This window comes from Lynx rufus, unplaced genomic scaffold (genome assembly GCF_022079265.1).
Source record: "Lynx rufus isolate CCGP_SWC_20201006 ecotype Redwood Valley unplaced genomic scaffold, mLynRuf1.p SCAF_23, whole genome shotgun sequence".
NCBI classification, from domain to species: domain Eukaryota; kingdom Metazoa; phylum Chordata; class Mammalia; order Carnivora; family Felidae; genus Lynx; species Lynx rufus.
The window spans coordinates 15,207,201-15,220,930 of record NW_025814838.1 but is presented as its reverse complement, the minus strand read 5'-3'; the positions used below and the strand labels follow the sequence as shown (position 1 = coordinate 15,220,930).

Here is a 13,730-nt window from a genome sequence, read left to right as displayed (position 1 = left end):
AAAAGATATTTACATAGTCTCAAATTATCTCCCTACACTTAAAGGGGAAAAGTAATAACTTTACAGTGGAGAATCCAGGCAGACAACACATGAACTGAGTAATCCTGGCTAATATGACCAGTAGTAGAGAAAACACACTAAAGGGTGCCTGGGTGGCTCAGTTGGTTAGGTGTCCAACTCTTGATTTCGGCTCAGGTCATAATCCCAGGGTGGTGGGATCGAGCCCCCTATCAGGCTCCACACCGAGCGTGAAGCCTGCTTGGGATTTTCTCTCTCTCTCTGCCCTTCCCCTGCCCCCGCTCATGCTCTCTAAAATTAAAAAAAAAAAAAAAAAGAATAAAACAAAATTAAAAAAAGAAAACCCATTGAATACTGACATGAGGCACCCTCGACAGGATGCTGAGAAGAGCACAACATCCCGTGTGAGATTCTTGCCCAAATGTATGGCCACAATCTAAATGTGAAAAAGTATCAGTTGAACCCATACTGAAGACCGTCCTAAACAGCACCCTTCAAATGATGAAGTCATGGGAGACAGAACGAAGCAATGTCACAAGCTGGAGGAGACAAAGATGGGAAACTGGAGGACAGAACAACTAAACGCAACGTGGAATTCTAGAACCGAAAAACGCCATGTGTGGAGAAACCGGTAAAATTCAAGAGCCAGAGTTTAGTTAATAGGATTATTATACCAATGCGAACTTCCAAGTTTAACGACTGTACCATGGTTATTTAACAACGTTCACGTAGGGCAGGCTGAAAGAAAGTTATATGGGAACTCGGTACTATTCCTTTGTAAATTCTAAGTCTAAACTTATTTCAGAATAAACATTTTTTCAAGGGCAAACAGAAATACTACATAAAAGAAAATAATTCTAACAGTGTTGCTCAGGCAATTCAGTCTTATTAATACATTTCAACGTTCAATACTTAAAAATATTGTCAAAGTAAGATTATAATTTTAAAACAATTCCTTAGTAATACTGAACTGCTTCCCTGGACTCAATCCAAACCAAAGCCTTCCTCGGAGCTCTCATCTCTGTGTTCTCTGCAGTCATCTACAGTGCACGCTCCTAACCAGGTGAGCACAGAAGCCTAGTGAAATACCCGTGAAAATTACAGCCCATAGGCAAGAAATATACATTCTCCTAAGACACAAAATCAAACGGGCCCAACACTTCCATCCATTGATGGAAGGATCTCTATTTATTACCCTATTTTAAGGCGTGTTGTAGACATTTTCAGAAGTTGGCCAAGGTTACCAATAAGATTACTAAATAATGAAGATATGCCCTTGAGAATCTCTGATGGATGACATGGTTTAAAGAAAAGGGGTCTAATGTAGGAGGGATTAAAACCGTAAAACCTTTTTTAAAAACGGGGGGCGCCTGGGTGGCTCAGTCGGTAAAGCGTCCGACTTCAGCTCAGGTCATGATCTCATAGTCTCTGGGTTAGAGCCCCTCATTGGGCTCTGTGCTGACAGCTCAGAGCCTGGATCCTGCTTCGGATTCTGGGTCTCTCTCTGCCTCTCCTTCCTCGGCTCACACTCTGTCTCCTCTCAAAAATGAATAAACATTAAAAAACTTTTTAATATAATTAAAAACAACAACAATAATAATCTCTATCCCAAACCCTGAGTTCAAGAATCAAATGCGCTAAAAAAAAAAAAAAAAAAAAAAAAAAAAAAAAAAAAAGGAGTCACATGCTCCACCAACAGAGCCAGCCAGGTGCCCCCAAATTCTAAGACCTGTTACTTAAAACAATTTTTCAGGGGTGCCTGGGTGGCTCAATCAGTTAAGTGTCTGAACTCTTGGTCTCGACTCACGTCATGCGATCCAGGTTAGTGAGAGAGAGCCCCATGTCAGGCTCTGCACTGACAGCACAGAACCTGCTCAGGATTCTCTCTCTCCTCTGTCTGCCCCTTTCCCACTTGTGTGCTCTCTCTCTCTCTCTCAAAATGAATAAACTTTAAAAATAAAATTTTCAATACGAGACTAAATTGTAAAGGTCAACCATGATGTTTGCATACTTACATAGCTTCTACATATGATAAAAAGTTATCTTAGCATGTGAGCCAGACTACCTGTCTTTGATTAATCCACCTGGGATTTAAGAGCTGATGAATATGGAACAATGAGATCCCCCTGCCCAAGTACCCGATTTAAGTGCTGGTTTTCATCATTCCCAAGAAAATGATATTCAAAGCAAACTACGATTGCCTACAATCTAGGGTTCTATTTTAGTTTTTATTTTAAAAAATGTAAAAGACAGCATTCAGAAACACACTTACTTAATGTTCTGTGAGAGTGGGACAGTGATAAAAGAATTCTAGGGAATGCCTAAAATCCATCAGAAAATACTAACGATTGGGACGCCTGAGTGGCCCAGTCAGTTAAACGGTCGACTTCGGCTCAGGTCATGATCTCACTGCTCATGGGTTCGGGCCCCGAGCTGGGCTCTGTGCTGACAGCTTGCAGCTTGGAGCCTGGAGCCTGCTTCAGATTGTCTGCGTCTGTCTGCCCCTCCCCGGCTCAAGCTATGTCTGTATCTCTCTCAAATATAAATAAACATTAAAAAAAATTTAGAAAATACTAACTGATCACACTGCAGAAATTCCTTCTTAATTAACATCAGCTTTCCTTACAGGTAATGTCTTTGTAACTTTTTCAGGTGACCTGTTTGATTTCCTTTGTATGACTGTATGTTCACAATGCCCAAAATTTATTCAGTCAAATTAACTCTATTATTTAACAAAAAATACAGACTTACATTATCTGTCCTCCAATGGTTGACTTGCCGGCATCTGAAAGTAACAACATCATCAATAATATGCAAACCACGGGTGTACAAAAAAATAAAACAAAACCCACTATATACACTAATACAACTAAAGGTACCACTTAGCACATACAATTACATGATGTCGTTGCAAAAGAAGCTGCTAAGACCCCTCCCAGCTCAACAATGACGAACTCGTACTCCTGGTAGAGAAGAATGGAGAACTACTTTACTGATAAAGAAGATTCTTGAACAGACTGCTCTCTGACCTTCAGCTAAGAGCACAGCAGCAACAGAATATCAATTACCCAAGGGCATCCTCAGGGGAGAGCGAAAGCACCTGAAGAGCTATGAACTACATTTAGGTCGTGTGCCTTTCCCTAATTTTAGCAAATACAGGCATTCCTTTATAAATTTCAGAGGGAGTCCTTGCTACTAAAATAGTGTGGTATAGCATTATATTCAGGAGGAAGCAGAGACAAAGGGAAGGACAAAAGAACACATAATTCTGTGTTTTCTCACAATTTGGGGGATAAGTCAGATGGTCAGGGAATGTGTGAGTCCGTTAAACAGGGTTTTGTTTTGTGCTAACCAGCAACTTGACAAGCATCTAGAAGTCACAACAAATTAATTTCCTAGGTCAGACAAAATGAAACTATCTAGGTTAGATGAAGCCCATAAAATAAACAAATTTACTGAAGTCACCCCAAAAAGGAAGCACATTATCTAGGATATTAATTCATAAAGGTCTTAAGATGCTTAGCCGCCATCAGTGTGGATCACATACAAATATACTGAAGCTTATTTTCTTCCTGCTTCTTGTGCCATCACAAAATTATTTCTCTGTCCCACCTTCAAAATCAAAGCGTTGGCAATTTTTTGCCAGCTTAAAAAAAACCTATCGAGTTAAAAATCAGAAACCTTTCAGATTAATTCAGTTCAGTTTCACTAAACATCTCCAAGTAGCTGTTTGATGTACCCCGATGACCAGTCATTTCTTTCACCGCTATGAGTGCAACTTACCTACGTGCCCAATGAATACTACGTTTACGTGTTCTTTTTTAGGAGCCCCTGGCGGTGCAACCACGGATTTAGGTTTTGGTATTTCCTCTTCCTCCTCCATCATTTCTTGGGCGCTCTCCTCTGGGGGTCTCCCATCTCCCAAGGAACCACCCCCTGGCTCTGCATCACTTATTTCTTCTTTGTGCTCCCATGATTCTTCTGGGGACATTTCTGTCTCCCCATTTTCTACTGAAATAAGACACTTAACTTAGTACTCTGAAAAAGAATCACAGTCTGTACTCTAAAACACAGATGCCTTCAAACAACTAACGTATTTTGCATATTTAGTTCCATTTCCTAATGTCTAGTGAAACATAAGCAAGAAAATCTTTCACAACAGAAATGGATTATGGCTTTCAAGCCCGGCCCCACTCTGGTATCAGAGCTGACACAGAGCCTATGGGCGATTGCTATCCTCACGAAGCTTCACTTCCATGAGGCCACACAAGATGTAAACAGGAGATGTACCATTCCTAACAGCCCAGTTGTCCCAGGGTCAGGATGCCCTGACAGAGGGCAAGCAGCAAAGTTTAAAATCAGAACACAGGATTTACGAGACCTCTGCTTTTTCCTCTGCAAGTACTTTGGCATCAACTTCATCAATCACCTTGGGAACAGGACACCCTTAACAGTAAGCAAATGACAAAAAGGAAGGAAACCTTTCACCAAGGAAATGGAACAAGCCCAAGCCCTTAAACTGACTTTCGCACTCTTGCCCTCCGCTCGTCTAACTGCTGTCGCTCGGTTTATCGCGGCAGGGCTGACGTCCAGCTAGTGCTTTCTAAATCCCAACAGCCAAGATTCAATGTCAGGTTTAAATGTAGGCATTCCAATAACCATAACACTTACATTTGTACCTTCTATCTTGAGAGTGAAAGGATTTCATATTACTGTATTAATACAGTCAGAAATTTTCTTACCAACAGGTTCTGAAAGTTCCATGCTAACAGCTGAATTTGAACCTAGACAAGAAAGTGAGATATAATACATTTATGAAACAATATCTAGGCTTTACACAGAGACAACTTAATGTTTTCCCCATTAAACATTCGAAGGGTCATAGCATAGAAAATTACCTTCACATAGCAACGACTGTTCCTCTTGAGAAGGTTCCGCAGGTGCTGTTTAATAGAAATAAGTTCTATTAAAAATTAACTCCTATGCATCCATTTGTGCGTATCTTTTAAGACACAGTAAAAACAGGATTTCAATAACACAACAAAAACCTCGATAACGTAAACCAACAGGAACTAACTCAGGTGTTCAAATTAGAAGTCTGTTTAAAAAAATCCTTTTAAAAAATCTACTGAATACAGCCAATTTTAAAACATTTTCGTCAACTGAAATGTATGCATAAAGGCATAGTTATTCTCTTAATTTGCTTCATAAAACTCTTCCTTCAAAGATACTGTAAAAGCAAGCCGCAACCCAGTGCTGATCAAATTAACCAGACTGCCTAACCGATTCCCAGTGCTTCTCTAGATTCTCTCTTGGTAGCTCCAGCCTAAGAAGGCTATGATTAAGCTCTTTTTAAGACTCTATAATCACATATGTTCTCATCAAGGTGCTTGAATAAATTCTATCTGATATCAATAAAATAAGGACAGTCACATAGAGTCCTCGAAATACAAACGACCCCTTACAACATCTCAGAAAAGGTGATGACGATGATGCCGGTTTTGTCCCATAGCAGAATTCTGAGATCAAGCAACAATCCTGTTTCCACAGCTGTCACACTTCACGTCTACTTATGACCCCGCTGGAAGAGATGTAGGACAAATATATACAGACACCCAATCGCATAAGTTTATTTTTCATATCTAAGTGATACTCCAACATGGAAGCGCCCTGGCTTCAAAAAAAGTCTCCAAGACGCAAAAGGTATCAGAGAATTTGAAGTCACCTGAACCCTACGCACGAATTAATGAAGAATAATGAATTCATAAACTGCACAGCTCATATTTAAAATCACTGCCCAGAAACACCTGTAAGCCAAGAAAAAGTTTGGGGCCCAACCTTCAATAACGTGAAGTGTGGAAGAGGGTCATTTCCTGTTCCTGAAAGGGAAAAGAGCAACCAGCTTTTTCCGAGGAGGGAAGTGACAGGCTGAGCGTCACCTGGGAAGGTAAGGGTAGCACAGCGTTCATCGGGGAGGGAAAGAACACCACTGGCAGAAAGACCAACATCTTCACTGCAGGAAGGCAGGTCATGGGAACAAGTGAGCAGTACAACTAGAGAGGAGGGGTTAATCGCAAAGATAACAGAGGCATCATCGGACAGGAGGGGGAGGAGCGAAAGGTCTGAGTGACCCCGGCCTACGTGATTAGCAGCATATTAACAGAAGAGAAGAAAAAAATCATTTGAACGAGGTTTGGAAGGGGACAGGAATCATACTTCAGACACAACAGAGGTTAACCTTTCCTCGTTTTCCATTTCAAAGGAAAGTTCATGGGCAGGGTAAAGAGAAACTGCTCCATTTTCAGAGAAAGCCAGCCAGTGCCAAGGGCATCAAGTCCACATGCCTCCCGAGGGCCAGAGGGGGCGGCACTGGGTAGCGGTGAGGGGCAGCACCGAGCTGACCCCCGCTCTCCGTGCTGGCTTGTCGCCTGACGTCGTGTGACGCAGTTATTTCGCTGCAATTACAGACAGGACATACCACCCACCCGACAGGACTGCCGACAGGATTAAAGGAGGGAATACACTTGTTTGCCGGTGTCTGTGAAGTAACTCCTGGCACCACGCAGATACTCAACATGTGAGTCTCGACCCCCTAACACGCGCTGGGAATAAACTCAACCCTCTCAACCAGCACAACGGACTACGAAATGCGGGCCAGACCGGACAGAAAGGCTCACAAATCTGCACGGTGCTGGAGGTGGGGGCCCAGTACCTCCCAATGATTTCTAACAAGCCCTGAGGCGCTGACTCACTTGATCCCCCCACAAGCGCCGTGCAAGGGACGGCTGCCACCGCTCCCATCTGACGCTCAGACAAATCCGACCCACTAGGCTTTTCCAAGGTAGACAAGCAGCAACTTGCCCTTCGTCAGACGGCGTCTGCTGAGAAATCACTCAGCACAAGTACACGGAGTCGGCGAGGAGGTAGTGTTTGTTGTAAGGCAGGAAAAAGACGACTGGCACGGTGGGCTCCCCCATCGCGCAGTAAGACACCCTGAAGTGCAGCCGACCTTTACAAAACCAAACAGTACGTACCCCTGACCACCCCGTTCCAGAACCGGCTCGCGGGCTAACAAATACACAATACTGCAGAAGACCGCAGGGCACGTCTCCGGATAGTGACACCCGTCACGAGACCACCTCCGTGGCTGCAGAATGCGGCATACTGAACATCTGTTCAAGGTTTTATTTTTCAAAACACCTTCCATGTATAATACGTTTGCCTTAAGTCTGTACGGCTGGTACACATAGAGTCAAGTACCAAACACAATCAAGTGCTTAATATATACACAATGAAGGGGCGCCTGAGTGACTCAGTCGGTTAAGCGTCCGACTTCGGCTCAGGTCATGATCTCGCAGCTTGTGGGTTCGAGCCCCGCAATGGACTCTGTGCTGACGGCTCAGAGCCTGGAGCCTGCTTCGGATTCTGTGTCCCTCTCTCGCTCTGCCCCTCCCCCATTTGTGCTCTACCCCCCCCCCCCAAAAATAAAACTTTAAAAAAAATTACAGTATCACACAATGATGATATTAAAGAGCCCCCCCAAAATAAGTTGACTATACTTTCCCAAGGTGGAAAAAAGCTTTCCACACATTCAGACATGAATCACATTATAAATCTAATGGCAATGCTAGTGACATTCGTGAACTGTTATTTTTGGAAAAATGAACCAGAAAAATCAGATATAGCCAAGATGTTCTTTTAAATTTAAACTTCTCGGGGCGCCTGGGTGGCTCAGTCAGTCAGGTGTCCAACTTCGGCTCAGGTCATGATCCTGCTGTCAGTGCGGAGCCTGCTTCGGATCCTCTGTTTCCCTCTTTCTCTGTCCCTCCCCCAACTCGTTCTCTCTCCCTCTCTCCCCCCCCCAAAAATAAATAAACATTTGAAAAAATAGGTTAACTTCTCAATATAGTTGTACCCAGTCTTCTCATGCGCACACACGTACAGACAACCTTTTCCAGCTCCTTCTTCTCAGGTCATATTCATGATGCATATCACATCCTGATGTTACTGGCTACTGAGGAGTCTGGGCCCAGAGTCATTCATTTGTTCGTGGTTAGCAAACAGATGATGTGATTTCTCAAGTCCTACACAGGTCATACCCGATAGCAAAAGAACAGTAAACCTCCCAAGGAGTGAGGAGCAAAATCACGGTTTTAGATTTTCCAAAGGTGTTTCCATGTTCAGAAATACACCCTGGTCAAGCATTGGAAAACAGAACAAATCTCATCAAGGGGGAGAGTTATCAGAGTGTATCAGTGAGTAAAACTGCGATACCGCAAATTAAAAGGAAAACTAATACTATAATTTACGATAAAGGAAGATTAATGAACTGGCTGTGATACTAGGTACATTATCACAAATTTTAAAACAGGAAGTGAAAGAATTCACCAGAACACTGTCAAGCGAGAGCACTGCCTGTGGTCTGACAAAGATGAAAATCCGAATCTTCAAATTATGAGAGAAAATTTGACCATGGTGAAGTAAGTCAGACACAAAGGGCCTCCTGTTGTAAGATTTCACTTACCTAAAATGTTCACAATAGGTAAATCCACAGAGACAGAAAGCAGGCTGGTGGTTGTGAGACGCTGGGAGGAAGACAGGGGACTAGGAAGTGACTGCTTAACGGGTACGGAACTCCTTTTGGGGTGATGAAAATGCTTTGGAACTAGAGAGGATGGTGGTACAACACTGGCTAAATTATTCACTCTAAAATGGTGAATTTTAGGGGTGCCTGGGTGGCTCAGTTGATTAAGCATGTGACTCTTGATTTCAGCTCAGGTCATGATCTCATGGCTTGTGAGTTCGAGCCCCACATCTGGCTCTGCGCTGACAGCATGGAACCTGCTTGGGATTCTCTCTCTCTCTCTCTCTCTCTCTCTCTCTCCTCTCTCCTCTCTCAAAATAAATAAACATTTTTTTAAATGGTTAATTTTAAGGGGCGCCTGGGTGGCTCAGTTGGTTGGGCGACCGACTTTGGCTCAGGTCATGATCTCACAGTTTGTGAGTTCGAGCTCTGCGTCCGGCCCTGTGCTGACAGCTCAGAGCCTGGAGCGTCCTTCAGATTCTGTGTCTCCCCCTCTCTCTACCCCTCCCCTGTTCACACTCTGTGTCCCTCTGTCTCTCAGTAATAAATAAACGTTTAAAAAAATTTTTTTAAAGGAATTTAATAAAATATAATAAATAAATGGTTAATTTTAAGATTTCACCTTAATTTTCAAAAAGAATACAAATATTTTTAAAAGATCTGATCATAAGGGGGAGCCTCAGTCAATAGAGTGTGAGACTCTGTTCTCAGGGTTGTGAGTTCAAAGCCCCACATTGGGCACGGAACTCATTCATCAATCAATCAATAAAATAAACACAATAAAATAACTGAATAACTAACTAAAGAAAAGCTGTGTTCATGGATCAAAAGGACTTCAACATGCAGACTTCTACTATGCTAGCTCATCATACAGCACAAGTCAGTCAAGGCCCTGAGAGGCGGTAGGTTGAAAGCCACGCTTTCACTCAAGCTACATGTTTTCAACACAAATGTTTGGCCGATTCTTGAAAAGTGCTTATTCTGTACAGTTCATAAATTAGTAATTTAAATTTGTACTGCTGTAGATATAAAATTGATTTTTAATCCGCCTTATACACTAAACAGCAATATTTTTTAAAAATTTTTTTTAATGTTTATTTTTTAAAAATTTTTTTTAACGTTTATTTATTTTTGAGACAGAGAGAGACAGAGCATGAACGGGGGAGGGGCAGAGAGAGAGGGAGACACAGAATCGGAAGCAGGCTCCAGGCTCTGAGCCATCAGCCCAGAGCCCGATGCGGGGCTCGAACTCACGGACCATGAGATCGTGACCTGAGCTGAAGTCGGACGCTTAACCGACTGAGGCGCCACCCAGAGGCCCCTAAAGAGCAATATTTAAAATAGCTACCCTACCTAAAATTCCTTAGTCCTATTCGCTAAATGGTGTGCTCATTCAGGAAAAAAATAAACAACTTCAGTGCTGTCACAGACGCCCCAAGTGTCTTACACTGAACAGAAATGAGAAACAGTGTGACAGAATTCTGCCCCATACAAAGTTGCTGCAATGATGGAAATATTCCCAGTGCTGTGACAGGAGAGTCACTAGCCACTGGTGGCTATTAAGCGCTTGAGAGGTGGTACCGCAACCCAACCGAGGAACTGGACTTTAAACTTTATCTAATTTTAACTGAACAGCCTCACGGGCAGTTTGAGCTGCACATACACATTCTCCTCAATTCTGGCACAAACTTGCCACACCTGATCTTCCACTTTTTTTTTAATGTTTATTTATTTTGAGAGAGAGAAAGGGAGGGAACAGGGGAGGGGCAGAGAGAGAAGGAGAGAGAGAGAAAATCCCAAGCAGCCTCCACAAGGTCCACGCCGAGCCCGGCGCGGGGCTCGATCTCAGGACCATGAGTTCATGACCCGAGCCGAAATCAAGAGTGGACACTTAACCCACCGAGTGACCCAGGAGCCCCGATCCTGCACTTTTATCACACTCCCCGGCCGGCCCACCGCCTGAAGGCTAAGGATCCCTCGGCAGAACCCCTCCGGCTAGGACCCTGCCTTCAAGTACAGGTGCACACACGTCAGGCCGGTTCCCAAGGACAGGACAGACTTCCGGAGTGACCGAGCCTCCCTCCGTTCTCTACCCCTGCAGTCCCCGCAGGCTGGTACAGAGCCCGTCCTGTAGGGCCCAGAGGCACCGCTGGCTGACTCTCCCGAGTTAACGCCGGCTTCCCTTTGGTCTCCAGGGGGCTGCTTCCCCAGCCCGGTCACGTACAGGGTCACGTACACGGAGTCTGCGTGGCGGTCCCGGCCCACCTGCCTCACCGCTCTCCCAGGAAGGCCCGGGGAAGGCCCATCTTCTCCTCGCCCACTTTGGAACAAGGGCTCAGAGAAACAATACTCAAGAGATGCTCAAGTACGGTCTGAGTGAGGAACTCAGAATTCGCCAGCGCCCGGGCGGCCACACAGTGTCACCCAAACTGCACGCGGGGGGATCTGTCTCCCAGACACAACACCGGAAACCAGTAAAGGCAGACATCAGAAACGAGAGGCCACGGGACACACACACAGGTCCGTGGTTTTGCCTTAATACCGAACACTCTAAAATTACAAGGCACGCTGTCACAGACAGCAGTGACCAGACCCACTGAAATCATTTAAGTCATCGTTCCCTAAAATGTATGAAGAAGCAATTTCAAAGTATTACTTTATTTTTTTAATGTTTGTTTATTTTTGAGAGAGAGAGAGAGAGAGAGGGAGTGCGAACATGAGCAGGGAAGGGGCAGAGACACAGGGAGACACAGAATCTGCAGCAGGCTCCAGGCTCTGAGCCGTCCGCACAGAGCCCGACGCGGGGCTCAAACTCAAGAGCCGTGAGATCATGACCTGAGCCGAAGTTGGGTGCTTACCCGCCTGAGCCCCCAGGCGCCCCTCAAACTATTCCTTTAAACGAGAGCCTCGATCCTTCTCAGAAGGCCACTCTGCTACCACTGAGCCAGCACACAGAGACTGTGCCACAGCCCACGAACTCTTGGGCTCCATTTCGGAAAAAGTATCACAGCTAAAAAGGTCTTTTAATATCAAATCACAAGAAAAGGGCGAGTAGGATAACCGTTGCTAGAATAAGCTTTTATTTTTTATTTTTTTGAGAGAGGTAGGGTGAGCAGGGGGAGGGGCACAGGGAGAGAGAGAGAATCCCAAGCAGGCTCCACCCTCAGGGGGATCACGACCTGAGCTGAAACCAAGAGTCAGATGCTCAACCAACTGAGCCATCCAGGCGCCCCGAGAATAAACTGTGAAATCAGACCTAGATTCTAATCCTAGCTCCTTCGTTTATTCCTGGATGTCACTTTGCTCATTTATTTAGCTTCTCTGAGGCTGAATTTTCGTATCTGTAAAATGCTTTTAACATGACCTATGCCTCAGGAGGGTATAGTGAAGGTACGGGCACATTAAGCAAGTGGTAACTGCTCAGTAAATTTATTACTAAAACGAGCGTGTCAAAGCCCCATAATAATCACAGGAATTTAAGAATGAAATACAAGGCAAATTCACGAGCGAGAAGATCCATGCTGGTTGGAGCACCACCTCTGGGAACACCCTCCTCCCCATCATTAAACAGTGGGGTGCGTGCAGAGAGCACTGAACTAGCAGTTAGCAAATGTGGATTCCAGAACCAACCATGTCATTAAAGCCGCCAGAGACTTTTTGCGTTCCCTTAGCATCTCTAGGCTTCAGTTTCTTTATCCATAAACAGGTTATTACTTTATCCAAAGGCAGCTGTATTACTGCTAGGGTCCTGTCTGGCCCTAACATTCCAAGGTCCTATTTATTCAGTCCCTAAAGCAATGCCACATACCAACGTGAGCAGGCTTTCTCAAAGAGTAAAATTCCACTACATTTTCCAAACACCCCTCAAACATACGTCTAGGAGTCATATCCCACCCACTTCAAAAACAACTTGGGGGGGGGGGCGCCTGGATGGCTCAGTCAGTCAGGTGTCTGACTTCGACGCAGGTCAGGATCTCACGGTCCCTGGGTTCGAGCCCCGCATCGGGCTCTGTGCTGACCGCTCATAGAGCCTGGAGCCTGCTTTGGATTCTGTGTCTCCCTTTGTCTCTCTGCCCCCTGCCTCACTCATGTTCTGTCTGTGTCTCAAAAATAAATAAACATTAAAAAAACCAAAAAACTAGAGGCATACTTAAAATACACACAGTGAAACCATTTCGGACAGCCCCAATAAGGTACAAAGAGAAAACAGCAATGCACAACCCAAATCACTACCCAAAGGAGGTGGCCACAGACCGCTTAACAGCACGGTAACCCACCGGAGTTCTACAGAGCCGGTCAAGCAGGAAACACCCCAGTGACATTTAAGGTATGCACTTTGTTTCAAGTGAAGGGACACAATTACCTAGTCGGTATGTCGTCTGGAAGTTGGTGCCACCACTCTTAGGCCAGGCTATTGAAAGATGCTCAGAAAATCCTTACTAAGTGTTCCTGTCACCTTGAAAGTAGCATTACGATGGGGATCTGGTTTAAACCGGAGCAATGAAACAATGAGGTTTCCTTAGAACAAAGCCATTTATGAAAAAAACCAAATACATCCACAGCCCAGCCCTGCTTGGTTAAAATCTGAAAACAAAGACAAAATTTTTAAGCAGCTTTGGTACGAATCAATGACTGCAGCTAAAAAAGGAAGCTAAGGATCTCAGAACTATCAAGAACCTTCGACTAGTGGCCCAATTCTTGCTTCCCAAGGATTTGTTAAGAACTGGGCACGGACCGTGCGATCCGACATTGACCGGCCCCAAAGACATACCACCAGAGCTGCGGGTCTCGCTGCTGCTTGACATGAAAGCCGCGGCACGCGGTGGGAAAAGAAAAGTGTCGCTCACGGGGATGAGAGGCACAGCACGGGAATGTGGTCAATGGCATCACAACTGCAGTGTGGTGACCGGTGGAGCTGCTCACCGCGAGGGGGACCACGACGCTGTGCACCTGTAACTAGTCACGCCGTGTGTCAACCACCCTTCGATTAATAAAAGGTAACCAATGCTCTACGCCAGCCAATTCCTAACAAACTTAACAGAATACAGAAACACAAGAAAGGGGGACTGTACATGTGAATTACAGCTCAATCCAAAAAACGCCCAGGTATTCACACAGAACACTTAGC

The 13,730-nt window shown here is 44.7% G+C and overlaps 1 protein-coding gene across 2 annotated transcripts in view; it reads right to left on the bottom strand.

Moving 5' to 3' along the window:
- The window catches only part of GSPT1 (G1 to S phase transition 1), a 33,904-nt gene that overhangs the window by 13,684 nt on the left and 6,490 nt on the right, over positions 1-13,730 (bottom strand). The window contains exons 2-5 of one of the 2 annotated variants that reach the window (XM_047087289.1): positions 4,917-4,961; positions 4,761-4,802; positions 3,802-4,026; positions 2,770-2,803 (exon numbers count right to left, since the gene is read on the bottom strand). In XM_047087289.1, the coding sequence (XP_046943245.1) occupies positions 2,770-2,803; positions 3,802-4,026; positions 4,761-4,802; positions 4,917-4,961 (346 nt within the window). Of the gene's footprint in view, positions 1-2,769; positions 2,804-3,801; positions 4,030-4,760; positions 4,803-4,916; positions 4,962-13,730 lie in introns of both variants that reach the window. The other variant, XM_047087288.1, reaches the window with a different exon arrangement.